This window comes from Lipotes vexillifer, unplaced genomic scaffold (genome assembly GCF_000442215.2).
Source record: "Lipotes vexillifer unplaced genomic scaffold, Lipotes_vexillifer_v1.1 scaffold442, whole genome shotgun sequence".
Taxonomy (NCBI): domain Eukaryota; kingdom Metazoa; phylum Chordata; class Mammalia; order Artiodactyla; family Lipotidae; genus Lipotes; species Lipotes vexillifer.
Window position 1 is genome coordinate 3601694 of NW_006790311.1, and position 13622 is coordinate 3615315.

The following is a 13622-nucleotide window of genomic DNA, read 5'->3' on the forward strand; positions in this document are numbered from 1 at the left end:
AGGGAAGTCCCTCCCCTGAATGCAGAAGGGAACAAAAGTGACCCTGAACCCTACAGCCAAAACCAACACAGGTTAAGGCATCTCCAGGAAAATAAGAGTTTCACCCAGCTCAACCAGATTTGCCCATCCTTCCTCTGAAGTTAACATGTTTTTTTTTGTTTGTTTGTTTTTTAAAGCAGAACTCCAACAATTCTGCTACATTTCCAGTGTATAAACCACCCACCACTCTTCCTGGGATGGTCTCTGGCCTTTGGACAGAAGGAGAAAAAGCATCTGGCCAGATCGACAAAGCTGTCTGAACTCATACACTATCTACAAATACTGAAAACGGTGCACTGAGAGAGAAAGGGCATCTGAGCAAACAAGCAGCTGAAGGGCATGAGGAAGCACTTGCTTACATCTTATCTGCTAGGGAATTTTGGCAGGACTCACATAGGGGAGTTCTCAGCATCAATGTACAAGGAAAGGTTGTTGATGAGTTGAGAAAGTGATTTTATGCCTGGTGGTAAACAAGCAGTGACCGATGCCCGGCCTTGGTCCTACTCTCACCCACCACTGAAGTGTGGAAAGACTTCACAAGAAAGCTCCGGGATTATCTCAGCTGCAGTTTTGCATGTCTGCAAACACACACACACATGCACACGTACACGCACACGCATGCACACACACACAGGCGTACACACATCTTTGCCAGTGCCCAACAGAGATCACATCATCTAAGAGAAAACAATGTAGTCCAAACAGTTCTGCCTAACACTCCCTGAGCAGCTCCTAAAATATTTTGAGAGCTTCATTAAGGCACCTGCATCCACAAGAAGATCAAAATACACAGCTGGGCTAAATTCAGCCTTTGCTTTCCAAGCAGACGCTCCGATTTCTCAGTATGAGGAAACGCGTGAATCACAGAGCTAAGTTCCTGATCATTCGGGGTCTGCAAGAGGACCTGGGAGAAAACAATCCACTTTCTTGAAGCCACGCTAGAAGGTAGTTAGTACTTCCAGTTTCTCAGCTGGAGCCCGTCCTGAATGTTTCTTCCCCTTCCTCACTGAAGCCCGAAAAGCCAACCCTCTGTCACCTTCCTCTGAATCAGGCGCCTGTACAGCCGGGGAAGGGGGGGCGGGATCCTAGTTATAGAAGGCGCTATTCCTTAGTGGTCAGATGTTGGTCCTCTCTCCCCAAACTCCATTTTCAGATGACCCTTTACTACACCACAGTTGATTATGTTTGTAGTTCAACTTTGGGAGAACTAAAAGTAGATTTGAATCCCATGGACCACCTTATTCCTACAGCCCAGCTCCTTTCCTAATAGTTCCTATACCCCTTCAAGTCTTCCTTCCTCTGCAATTACTAACCTTCACTTACTACCCTGTGCCAGAATAACCGATCCAAAGCACGGGGCCCTCATAGCATCTGCACTATGCACCTTGCTTGCCCACCCAGTCTCACCTGACACCCGACTCAGCTGCCTTAAACTCTTCAAAGGAAAGCCTTGCACTTCTCCCAAAGACAGCCAAGCCCCATTTTATTCACAGGCTCCCTTCATTTCCATGGCTCCTACAACTCAGGACATCTAAATGGCTTCATCAGATGCTCTCCAACTCATGTCATGTCTGTAGTTACTCTTTCACTCACCCATCAGAAAGCTGTACATCCCTCTCTACTGAACAACAGAGTGGGGGAAAGCAATAAATGTGGGATGCTGGGGAAATGATACACAAAGGAGAAAGTACAGAGTGTTAGTTGGGAATGACATGCATTCAGGACTTATTTCTTAAGGCCTGAGGGGTAATGCCCATGCATACAGATTTTATTCCAAGTCATGTACGTTACAGGTCTAAAACCAGTAAAGAACCAGGTCCATCTTCCCCCTTCGATCCCCTTTCCATGACTTCTACAGTGCTCCTACATTTACTGCGGTCCAAAACCGGGGCTGCAAAATACATTCAGTTCGAAGACTTAATGCTTCTTAGTTCAACGCTAAGTCCAAACTCTGAGAATCCACTAATGACAAGTAAGTAGAAGGGTGTGATCACAATTTTAAAAACTTATAGGTGAAATTCACATGCACAGTTCCCTTGTACCCAAATCAGCCTTATTTTTTCCTCCATACATCAGTCACATGAATTTGGGATCCCCGATCTCAGTGACAGCGCTTTGTCTTTCCAGTGGGGTCTATATAAACAGTTTCCTTTCACTGTGACAGAATCCTCAGCCAGCAAATAAAAACAAAATTGCATGGTACAGCAATACTGAGACCACTTTAGAGCTTAAGACGATTTTTAAGGGAAAAAAAAAAAAAATACTGGCACAAAATTTAATAGAATAAATTTTAACACAAAAACAGTTTTGGTCCCTCCCCACTGAAGTCCATCTTTGTTTGGAAAGTAGAATAAAAGGTAAATAGTCCTTGGTTTTTAGTGCATCCCCCAAAAAAAGGCTTTACCCCACCTCCCTCTCTTTCGCCCTCCCAGACCTAACAACAAAAGGAAATTAATTGCCTTTTATTAGTCTCATGACTCCTGATGCATCAATTTCTTTTGCTAATAGGTCCGTAACTCAAGACACATTATTTTTTTGTGGATGATTTTTTTTAAAAAAATGATTGTGTGGACACGTTAGTCTCTTCCTCCCTTAAGCCAGATCATTCAAGCTTCTAAGAAGGCCCTTGTCTCTCTCCTGAAAATCAGCTCAAGAATTTCCCGTCCCGCCCACCCCACAAGTCCTGGCTCTCCTCTTCCAACGGCGAACAATTGATTATAGCTGCAGCTTACTTAGCCCCCACCCCTGAATGTAAAACAATGAGTTCTGGAAAATTAAAAATAGAATAACAATTAAAAATCAAGAGTCCGACCAACATGGTTGTTCTTTGAAATGTCTCGGCTGAGTTTCTCCGGCCCCTTGGTGTCCATCACTCATCGGCGTCGGGCTTGACATCCAGCATGGCGTGCAGCTCCTCGGGCGTGTACCCCAGGAGGCTCTGCAGGTCACACACAAAACGGTACACATAGCGTTTCCCCGCCGTCTTGTGGATGATGTTTTTGTCATAATAGTAGCGAAGGCCACGGCTCAGTTTCTCATAATTCATCTTAGGTTTGTTTTTCCTTTTTCCCCATCTCCTGGCCACCTGAAATTTAATTTTAAAAAAAGGAAGAGGGGTAAACATCTACAGGATAATCCAAATGTACATGTTTATTTGCCTGCACCCGTCCATGGTGACCCATGATGTTCAAGAGAGGGTTAGAGATCCATGTACATAGAAGTTACTTTTCTGACCAATCTTTTCTGAATTCCGAATTTCAAGGGTTGGGCAACAATGACAGTGAAGTTGATTCTTTGAGTTGATGAAAACACAGTGACCCTGAACTTCTAGGGAATGGAGTTAAAGCATCTGATATTAAAAAATAAAAAAAGAAAAGCAACACTATAGTGTCTCCTCTTACCCTGTATTATTAATAGAATGTCCTTGCTTTGAAAGCATGAAATCTAATGCAAGGGATGGACGGCTGAGCTGCAATCACACCTGCCCTTCATCAACAGAAGCATTTTCTTTTGTACTGGGCACAGGGCTCCTCATGTCTGCTGGAACAGAGAGGTTGTCTCTCTTGTTCATTGTTCTTTATCCTCAGAATTGGGTGTGGCACAGAGCAACAACTCGCCAAGCATTTTTTTGTTTTGTTTTGTTTTTATTTTTGTATTGAAGTATAATTGAGTACAATGTTGTGTTAGTTTCAGGTGTACAGCAAAATGGTTCACATATATATATATGTATATATATATATATACATAACATATATTTTATTTATATATATATATACATACATATATATATATACATATATATATATATATATATATTCTTTTTCAGATTCTTTTCCCTTAAAGGTATTACAAAATATTGAGTAGAGTTGCCTGTAGTATACAATAGGTCTTTGTTGGTTACCTATTTTATAAATAGTAGCGTGTATATGTTAATCCCAAACTCAATTTATTCCTCCTCCCCTCACTAAAGCATTTGTTAATGAAAACAGAAGTGAATGTGAAAATTGTACCAATCTTCCAAGGCCTCTCAAATTGTCAGACCCCTTCCATATTCACAGAGCCACAAGACCAGGGAGGGTGCAAAGTCAGAGAAAGCAACTTGTGTCTACAAAGGGCCTACTAGGTGCCAGGCACTTTACGGGCATCATATCCATTAATCCTGGAAAACAAATGGCCAATGTAGATATTTTCACTATTTTCCAAATGATGAAACTAAGGCTCAGACGAGGTCACCCAAGTAGCAGGTGGCAGAGCTGGGATGTGAACCCTAGAAAATGTCATCAACCCCACAGAACCCATCTCCAGAGCTCTCTCTCATCCTCCCTCAAAAGGAGACTCTGAAGTCACTCCCTTCTTACCTCATCTGGGTCAGAAAGCTTGAATTCCCAGCCATCTCCAGTCCAGCTGATAAAAGACTGACAGGATTTATCGGTGAGTAATTCCAGAAGAAACTGCCACAGCTGGATTGGTCCACTGCCTGGAGACACAAGCCATGGTGAATCATTACACCAGACGCTCCACACTCTCAGCAACTAATCCCATCACAGGGCACTCCCGACCCCTCCTCTCTCAGCCCATCAGCCAGGGGAAAATGAAGGCAACACAGAGCACAAGCGGTACTGGAGGCGCTAGGAGCTTGAACAGACTGAACAGGTGAAGAATTCCTACCAAAACGGCCTTTAACACAGAATAGCAATTGCCTTATTTGGATCGACTTAAGGGTCGGTCCATTTTTATTGCTAAGCAAACTCCAGAAAGAAAACACTGTATCGCTCCTCTGACATATTCTAAGGCAGCATAATCATTTTTGCCTTCAAAAACGAAGTCATTATTTTTGCCTTACAAAGTACTCAAGGTATGAACCAAGCAAGGAATGCCTTTGCCAGTTCCAATCAGAAGTCAAAGCCCATAAGCACCCTCTAGATTAGGGAACCTCTGGCCCCTGACTTTCGAGGGAGAAACATCACTACCCTAGGGTGATCTAACAAGGGAACAGAAGTTAGATGTTCTTTTGGTCGTAATATTCCTCTCTACCACCATCCTGTCCCCCAGGCCACTACCAGCAAGCACCCAATCCAAGAAAGGGAAGATAAGCACTTTGGGAGGAACTAACTTGAAATCTTCAGAGGTCAGGTGAGGACTGTCTCAGAAATTCTCCATGGGTTCAGTATACTCTAATTTATACACACACACACACACACACACACACACACACACACACACACACACACACACGTCTCTTGTCTTAGTCATCAACACTGCCAAGATCTTAGTTCTAGAAGGCCTGACATACTCTGATTATCCATTTATCTTATGCTAAAAGCTTTATGCTACACAGATTTCCTTCCAGGACAGCTTTCTACTCAGAAATGACAATGCTGCCAGTGATTCCTACCTAGTTTATGGGTGTAGCTACAGAGACAGATGTGGGTTCAACAGTCCATGACGCTTGTTACAAGTCTACACTGTGCTTTATAACACCATCTCAGAAGCAATCTGGACACAGTGTGGCTAGGAGAGAGCCAGTCCATGTAGATGAAGAAAGCCTGGCACGCTCTAACTCATACAGGAAAACTTGACTTTTTTTAGACTCTAATCCTCAACCTGAGTTTCAAATTTGTCTGATCCAAAGTAAATTGAGATTCAATAGGAAACAAGCTTTACGTTGCCTCTCAGTCTAAAAAAGAAACGTCCTTTATGACCTCTAAGGGCAAACTTTCATTATGTCTTACACGTCTATAAGGCATGTTCACATGCACCATCTTGCTTGCTCCTAAAAGCCACTCTCTACCCTCCTTATAGGCAAGGCACACTGGGCTGACTGTTTCCATTCTACTCGTGCAGAAAAAGGTGCTCAGAAAAGTGATGTGACGTTGCTCCAGGCACAATTAGAAAATGGTGGGCCTACTGCCCGGACTCCCAGGCACCAGGGTAACCTCGATGGACGCCTATGAGCAAACAGCAGTTGGTTTGGGAGCTTCCTTTGAGCTCTGGGACAGCCAAAGGAAGCAACTGCTATAGCAACAGCTTCCTAGTGGGCCCTCCTCAGCACAGCCCAAGCTCAACAGGGAAAGTGAAATATCTCTACCTCAACCTCACTCTCAGTACTTTAAACCCATCTGGCAAGAAACAGCTTACACCAATTCTAGAATTAAATGATTCAGCAAATGCCTACAAAATATATTAACGTTTGAGGAAACAGTCCCAGGAACTACAATGGTAAAGCCTTATCCTTCTCTGTTTCTACCCCTCGCTGAAAAACAATTTCACGGACAGCTCGGACACATTTGCAGGTTTCTTAGCAGTTGATTAGTCCCCAGCTACCACCCCTCTGCCTGGAGTAATGTCCTAAAGTGACTTCCTACGAGGAATCACTAAGAAGTCATCCGGATGCACAGGAATAAGAAAAGAGATTTCTATTAAGAAATGCTATGGAATTTTTGGTGGCAAAATAATAAGAAAAAAGCAGTTATAATCGCCCTTGTGACATAATAGGCTCCCTGAAGAAGTGGAGAATGAGTATAGATACTCACAGGATCCCTGAAATGAGCCATGTAAGGAAAAATCAACCACTACAGTCCAAAACTATGTAAATAAGCCAGGGAGTTCACGGTCCTCTCCTGGGTCGATACCATATACCACAGACATGAGAGAGAGCGGGGTGCTGTTTTCAGACACCTGGCAAAGGAAAATATGAACAGCAGCTATGATTTATCGTGTACCTACTATGTACCGTAGTAACATGTGATGTTTTATAGCATCTTATTTATCCCTCACAATAAGTCCACGGGTGGAGGCTGTTGTTATCGAATTCGTTTCTCCCACTTTACAGCAGAGAAAACTGACCCACTGTGAGGCTATATGACCTGCCCAAGGCCGCGCAGGTCAGAAGTGGTGTGGCTGGAACCCAGGCAGCCTGACCCCCAAATTCTTCATCTCGACACTCCGTTGCCCCTAGGCAAGACCAACCCAGAAGCTGGCATCTAAACTGCCCACTGGCTGCAGTGGTCCCAGGGATCAAAGGACCCGGCTTGTTAAACACACCTTCTCTTGCCCGCTTCTCTCACAGCAAGCAGTCCAGGACACTGGGCGGCCAGTGGTCCTCCAGACAGCCATCACTAGTGACCTTGGTGTCCACTGCCACAGGTGGCACTTCCAGCCCAGTCAGGTCCCCTCGTGGTTGCCGTTAGTCTACGTAACTTCATTATTTCTCCCCCCACTAGTTACCTTAAAGCCTCTCCCACACTACTTGTCTTAAAATCCCTTTGGGGAGACAAGGGGGGCTAATTATACCAAGCTGAGGAAAGGGAAAGAAATATGGGGATTCTTGTCCCCAGGCAAGTCCTGGCCATTGGCTGGGAACAGCAAGCACATCCCGAGTCCGGGGAGGGCGGTCCAAGAGCCACCTCCATCCTCCACCCTCGAGACGTGCGGCCATCAAGTGGGGAAGGGGCTTTGATTAGCGTCGCTGGGACCGGCGCGTGAGGAAGGGACGTCAGACAGAACTATTGCCACTGCTCATGCTGCCACGTCCCGAGCTGAGATGTCCAAGCCGCAGGCCCTGCAGCTCCAGACCGTTCTCTGTGTGCATCTGACCCCTGGTGTCTATGGATGTGGCCGAGGGCGGGGTGAGCCCTTGCGTGTGGGTGTTTTTGCTTTTCCCTCATTGTGAGTCTTCCTTTGCTCATAAGGAACGTAAAACTGAAATCTGGGAACTGGGAGGCCAGGTCCTAGATGTGGTGTCCTCTCTCTTTTTTTTTTTTTCCTATTTACAGAAGGGAAGAGGGAGGATAAATACGAAAACCAGACGCCTAAAGAAAGCACAGGGCCTGGGATGGGGAGTCTCTGCTGGGCTGCACAATAGCAAAGTCAAAACAGCGGTGATGTCAGCTCAAGGCTCCTTCCTCAGTTTTTGAGGAAAAATCCAGCCAGCCCACTCAGGGCAACCACGCACACAGGGCTCCCACCCAGGGCTTTCTGGACGTTGCTGCTAACCCTTCAGAAAGCCCTCACGGTGACCCCGAACGAAAGGGATCCGTGATGCCTCCCAGAGACTCCTCTCTTGTACACTTCTGCTGACACCCCGACCCTCCTTTTGGCTGTGGAGGCAACAGAAATGGGAAGGACATGGGGTTCTTTTGCCGGCCAGAAACGCTGGGTCAGGGCAGGAATGTGGGCGTCAGGACGGCTCGTCCGCCGGCTGGACCAGTGGACAGTCCAACGCGGGAGCCTGTTTCCACAACAACGGGGTTGTGGGAGGGCCTGGGAGGGGAAATCAGGGCCACCTGACAGGCCAGCACCTGGAGGTGGCTCTCGGGTCCCTGGTGACACTGACCTCCTGGCCAGCACCCGAGTCCAGGCCCAAGGGAAGTTCTCAAGCCCCAGACTTGTGCAAACAATGGCTGAGGCTGGCCCTCCCGGTCCGAGCTCTCCCAGGGGCTGTTTCTGCAGCGCTTGGAGTTGGTCTGTTCAAATCCTCAGGGCCGGGCTCCATCCCGTGCCCTCCCTCCGACACGCCCTCACGTGGTAAAGCCTTTTCCTCTATTTTCCTGGCACCTCCTCTCCGCTCTGGGCCCAGGCCCACACACCCACCCAACTGGACTGTGGTCCCAGTGACCTTTGTCCCAGGGAGCAGAGAATGGTACTAAGAATAGTGCCAGTCATGGGAAGGGGGAGCTCATACACCAAATGTGACTCACAATGGTGTCCCTGTCCAGGGGCCCCGAGGCAGTCAACAGCGGCCTTCACCAGGCTGCCCTGGGGTGTCACACTTCAGGAATCCAGTGGCATCACTGGGAAACTATGCTTCAGAGCTCTGAACCGCAACAACAGAGGGGTCCCTGTTAGAAGGAAGTCTCTCCCCCAGGGCGGTGCGGGAGGGAGGGCCCCTGCCCCACTCACACACACACCCCCACCCCGCCGTCGGCCCCCTCCCTGGCCGCAGTGGGGAATTTCCTCTGACTGCTTTGTTCTTCTCGGCTTCTGGGGGAAAGAGGAAAACTCTTAGCGCAACACTGACAGTCCTGATCTGAAGATTGTGACACAATCTCAGAAGAGATAATATCAGGTGGGTACCTGGAGGGACCGCAGGCCAGCAGAGCAAGTCTCACGAGGATGCTTCCCTCCAGAGGGGACCCTCAAAGCACTTCAAATCCAAGGCTACAATCTCTTTTTTTGTTAAGGCGAAGAAGCTTCAAGTAAAGTCTTACTCATTTGGTTGTTTATGTCCCTTTTCTTTGTCTAGGGACTGGGAGATCCCCATATCCATCTCAATGAGACAGGGATGGTTATTTAAAAGCCCCTCCTGTTTCACTCCCTTGCTCCGAGGCTAAGAAGTGAGCAACTTTGGTAAAAGGAAAGCAACGGGCTAGGATGGGATGTTAGAAAGGTGCTCCAGAAGCTCAGGATCATAATTCCTTCCATGTGGCCACGTATAGGTATCTCCTCAGTTTCTAGGCTTGGGGGTTGCCTGCCATGGCAATGAGCTCACTGCTCATGAACGGGGGTCAGGGTGGGACTTCAGTTTTTCCTTTCCAGTTCAGCTGCAAGTTCTCACTCTGTCACCTGTGCCCAGCGAGAGGTTAACACACAAGAGTGGAGCCCGGGGCAGCGGCTCTCTCGGGCAGCCTCCCGTCATGCTTTGCTTGCACCAAGACCGGCTCCGACAGCTTTGTTCTCCCTGCATCTCTCTCACCACTAGAACACATGCTCCAAGGGCGGGGACTGTGTGTTTTCACTGCTGTAACCCAAAGCCTGGGATGGTGCCTCACCAACAAACACCAGCTATCAAAAAGCTATTTGTTGTTAAGTGACTCCAGCTGTTGGCTCCCTGCAAGCCTGGGCTGCGTCTGATTGACCCTTCTGTGTTCAACGCCAGGCCTGGGACCTCGTCTCGGACAGGTGCTCGGTAAACATTTACTGAACTGCATGATTCAAAACAACCCTCCTCTGCAGAAAGGTGTCAGGGTTTAAAAAAGCGACCCAAACTGTTTCTCTCTATTAAGCTATATTTGGGGCCAAACAATATGGGTGACTCCCAGGCTACGTTTCATCAACATGGGCCCCAAAATAAAAATGACCACACCTCCTGTCCTTTGGGGAATTCATTTGCTACTTTGAGAATCTAATCTCTGTAGCTCGACTCTCAAAGTCAAATACCTCAGTGTGGGCAGGACACCACATTTATTTTAACCTATGAAACTCTCATGGTTGGTCACCCTTGCAACAGGGTTCACTCTGCCCCAATAGCACACATCTGACAGGTGGTTCTAAAACAGAGGAACGGGACCGACTGGCCCCTCCCTTTCACCCAGGTGTCTCTACCCACAGCCAAACGATGATGGCAAAAACAGAACACTCAAATCCAGAAATGACCCATCTGTTCACAAGTGTGAACTGTCTTTCAGACTACTGCAGGAGTGCCCACCTCTGGGGGTGGTGGGTCACCCCAGAGTCTAAGCATCACCCCCTTCTTGTCAACCCCCTTCTAAATTATCATTCACAAAAGATCTCCAAGTCCCTCTGTTTCCATTCAGTCCTTATGAAATGACGTTTAATGACAAAGTGAACAGAAAGCATCCTGTCGGTCTCTCGCCCTCTGGGCCAAACTCAGCATGAAGGTGCACCATCTTCTCTGCCTGAGGATGAATGAGCCAAGAGACGTACTGCTGGCTGGTTTGGCATCCAGAGCACTGGGATTTTCAAAAGAAGGAAGAGCAGAGACTGCTTCATACTTTGGCTTGGCTTTATGCCTGTAGGTGCCTTTTCCCACTTCTTCTGAGTTATGTCCCTCCTTTGCCCTCAACTCAACCCAATTTCACCTCATCCCCAACACAATCTGTATATGTACGATACATTCTGTAACTGGCCAAGGTGCCTCGGTTCAGTGAATCACTGTAGATCAACATGTTCTATACACATGTTCCTCTATCAGTGGCTAGTAACACAAGGGCAGCAATCAGGGATACGAGTTCCAATAATTCATCTCATAACCACAAACAACATTCTAACAGGCACTTGAAAAAACACACCTCATGGACGTCATGAGGGACAACATGTTCGTGCCCTGGTGTTTATGTATTGCTGGTATAGCCAGGAGTTAACAATGGAAACAAGTTAGAGAACAATTAAAACCAGCTTTTAATGTCAAGTCCATGTCTCTGACACGTTAGACCAAGAGAAAGGAGGAAGCATTTCAAAATATTTAAACAAACAAACAAAGATGTCAGGCATTGGACATACTGACAGAGAGATAACAGCAGATAGTATCCTATAAAATGAAAATATATACAGGATGGTGGGAAATGCCCACAACAGGGAGTCGAGTGTCTAGAGCTTTGATCCCAATTCTTCCCTGATTCACTGAGCGATCTCACGCAGCTGGTTAGCCTCTCTGGGCTTTAGATTATCTATCCCTAAAATGAAAATAGTTATCCCTGCTTCTCTCTACTTTATAGAGATGTAGACTAAGTCCCTATTATTAAAAATAAACATAAATATAAATATATGCATATATATGTAAAGAGCTGGCCACAGAGCAGAGCAGTCTGGGAACAATATAAAACATGACAATGGAGGGAATCCCCTGGCGGTCCAGTGGTTAAGAATCTGCACTTCCACTGCAGGGGGCACGGGTTCAATCCCCGGTTAGGGAACTAGGATCCCACATGCTGTGCGGCGCAGCCAAAAAAATAAAATAAAATAATAAAACACAACAATGGAAGAATTAAACAACAGAAAAAAATATTTTTAAAAGCAGACTTTTCCAAAAGGAAAACAAGAGAAAAAAAAGATGGAGTTGAAAAATAAAATAGCAAAAGCACTAGATCAAATTCAATGATTCTTCCAAGAATTCAACTGGCCTTTTTATATGGCAACTTTGAAAAAGGAGAAAGTTAGAAGCTAAGACAAAATGGTTAAAGTATGTAAGTGTAAAATGTTTTAAACACTGTAGACGAGAATAACCGGTTAAGGTTTTTTTAAAGTGAGGGATAACTCTGAAGTTCTTGCTCTAATTCAAAGTAGGCAGGCACAAAAAGACAGAGCAGATGCAAACTGCTTTGCAAGTGAAAGTATCACCGACATTTTATGGTTTGGGGAAATCTTGGCCACAGACAGACTTAGATCCTCTTTCCCCCAGTGCACGTTTTTCCCCTCCTAATCATTTATACTCATCACCAAAGCACACTCCACCTAATAATTATGTAGGGCTGAGCTAGAATGAGTCCAGCATTCCCCACAAACATCTGTAGTTTGGTCCTAGAGACAGATCCCATCAGTATTAACTGAAGGAAGAGCAGAAAGTCTTGCCCAGCTATCAGTGTCCAGGACAGTCTGGGCAGCGAGTCTGGTTGGCTGGCAATGGGTCGGCCGGGCTGCCCCACCTGGGAAAGACGAAAGTGAGGCTCACTTGAGTCTGCCTGGGGCCTGAGAACAAGGCAGTTACACACTTAAGTGTCTGGAGGAAAGGCCCTTGTTTTTGCTTGGGCTCCTTACACCTGCGTGTGTTCAAAGTACACATGTGTGGGAGTGGCCGCAGGGAAAGGAGACCCTTCCTCTCTTAAAGGGGCAGCCTGTACTCGAATGCAGGCACCTTTCCTCCAAACCCAAGAACTCTGCCTAACCATGTTCAATCTGCCACTCAGACACACACTTGGATAGTGTGGGAGCCAGCAAAGCTCAAGCCAGGAAGCGGGCTTCTTTACAGCTTTTCCTCCTCATGTCTTCGAGGTAACTGATTGTTTTAAGAAGTCACCAGAAATGGGTATGGTTTGGATTTGAGGGTATGGAGTGAAAATTTTGTTTAGAAACCAAAATAGAAAGAAAAAAAAAAGCTTTATGTCACTAATGTAAATGTCAAAAGAAAATGCCTTCCTAAGTATGTAGGTGACAAGAAGAAAGAAGGAGGTCTTCACTGATTAGAACTAGAAAATAGGACTTGAGAGCTCTGAAGCCTGGACCTTTTCTAGTAGGTTCTCAAATGCAACCTGAGCTTTATTTTATCCTAGGGGGTAAAGTTTCCCCCTCATACCAAGTTTCCCCCTCGAGAAATGACTAGTTAACGTATTCAAATTCTTGGGGAGGTGACTAGATCCTAAGCCATCATTTGAGCATATAACTTTTCAAGCCTTTATCTAGCAAATAATTTCTGAACACCCCTCAAATGTAAAGCATGGTAGCCAGATTGGGTGGAATAACAGAAGAGGGTATTAAAAGCAGCACAGAGGCAGCAGAAGAAACACTTCTGTTCCACCATAATGGGATGAGCTGAAAAGGCGCTACCCACGCCTTTAAAGAACAAAGGAGCGAGAACCCCGCCTTGAGGGGCCTTCACGAGAAACTGCACCCATCTCAGCTCTGAAGGTCAAACACCTCCACGGAGCCCAGCCCTAAGAGCACCTCTCCCGCCAAGCAAGTCCCAGCTTCCTCACCGAGTTCAGACTTTCACATTCACCCACCTTAGGACAACTTTCACTCTCATTATCTCTCAGGGAGAGGTGAGTCACACAGCAAACAATGCAGTTCGGTAAGTTAAAGTCAACAATAGGCACTGAATCCAGAAGCCCGTCATGGGCCACCAAGAG

General features: G+C 46.3%; 1 protein-coding gene across 3 annotated transcripts in view; it reads right to left on the reverse strand.

The window, feature by feature from the left end:
* Positions 1 to 2300: 2300 nt before the first annotated feature.
* The window catches only part of ETS1 (ETS proto-oncogene 1, transcription factor), a 131127-nt gene continuing 119805 nt past the window's right edge, over positions 2301 to 13622 (reverse strand). Inside the window, exons 7-8 of one of the 3 annotated variants that reach the window (XM_007463629.1) lie at positions 4398 to 4516; positions 2301 to 3124 (exon numbers count right to left, since the gene is read on the reverse strand). In XM_007463629.1, coding sequence (XP_007463691.1) covers positions 2909 to 3124; positions 4398 to 4516 — 335 coding nt within the window. In that variant the 3' untranslated portion in view covers positions 2301 to 2908. The remainder of the gene's footprint in view (positions 3125 to 4397; positions 4517 to 13622) is intronic. The other 2 variants (XM_007463628.1, XM_007463630.1) reach the window with 2 other exon arrangements.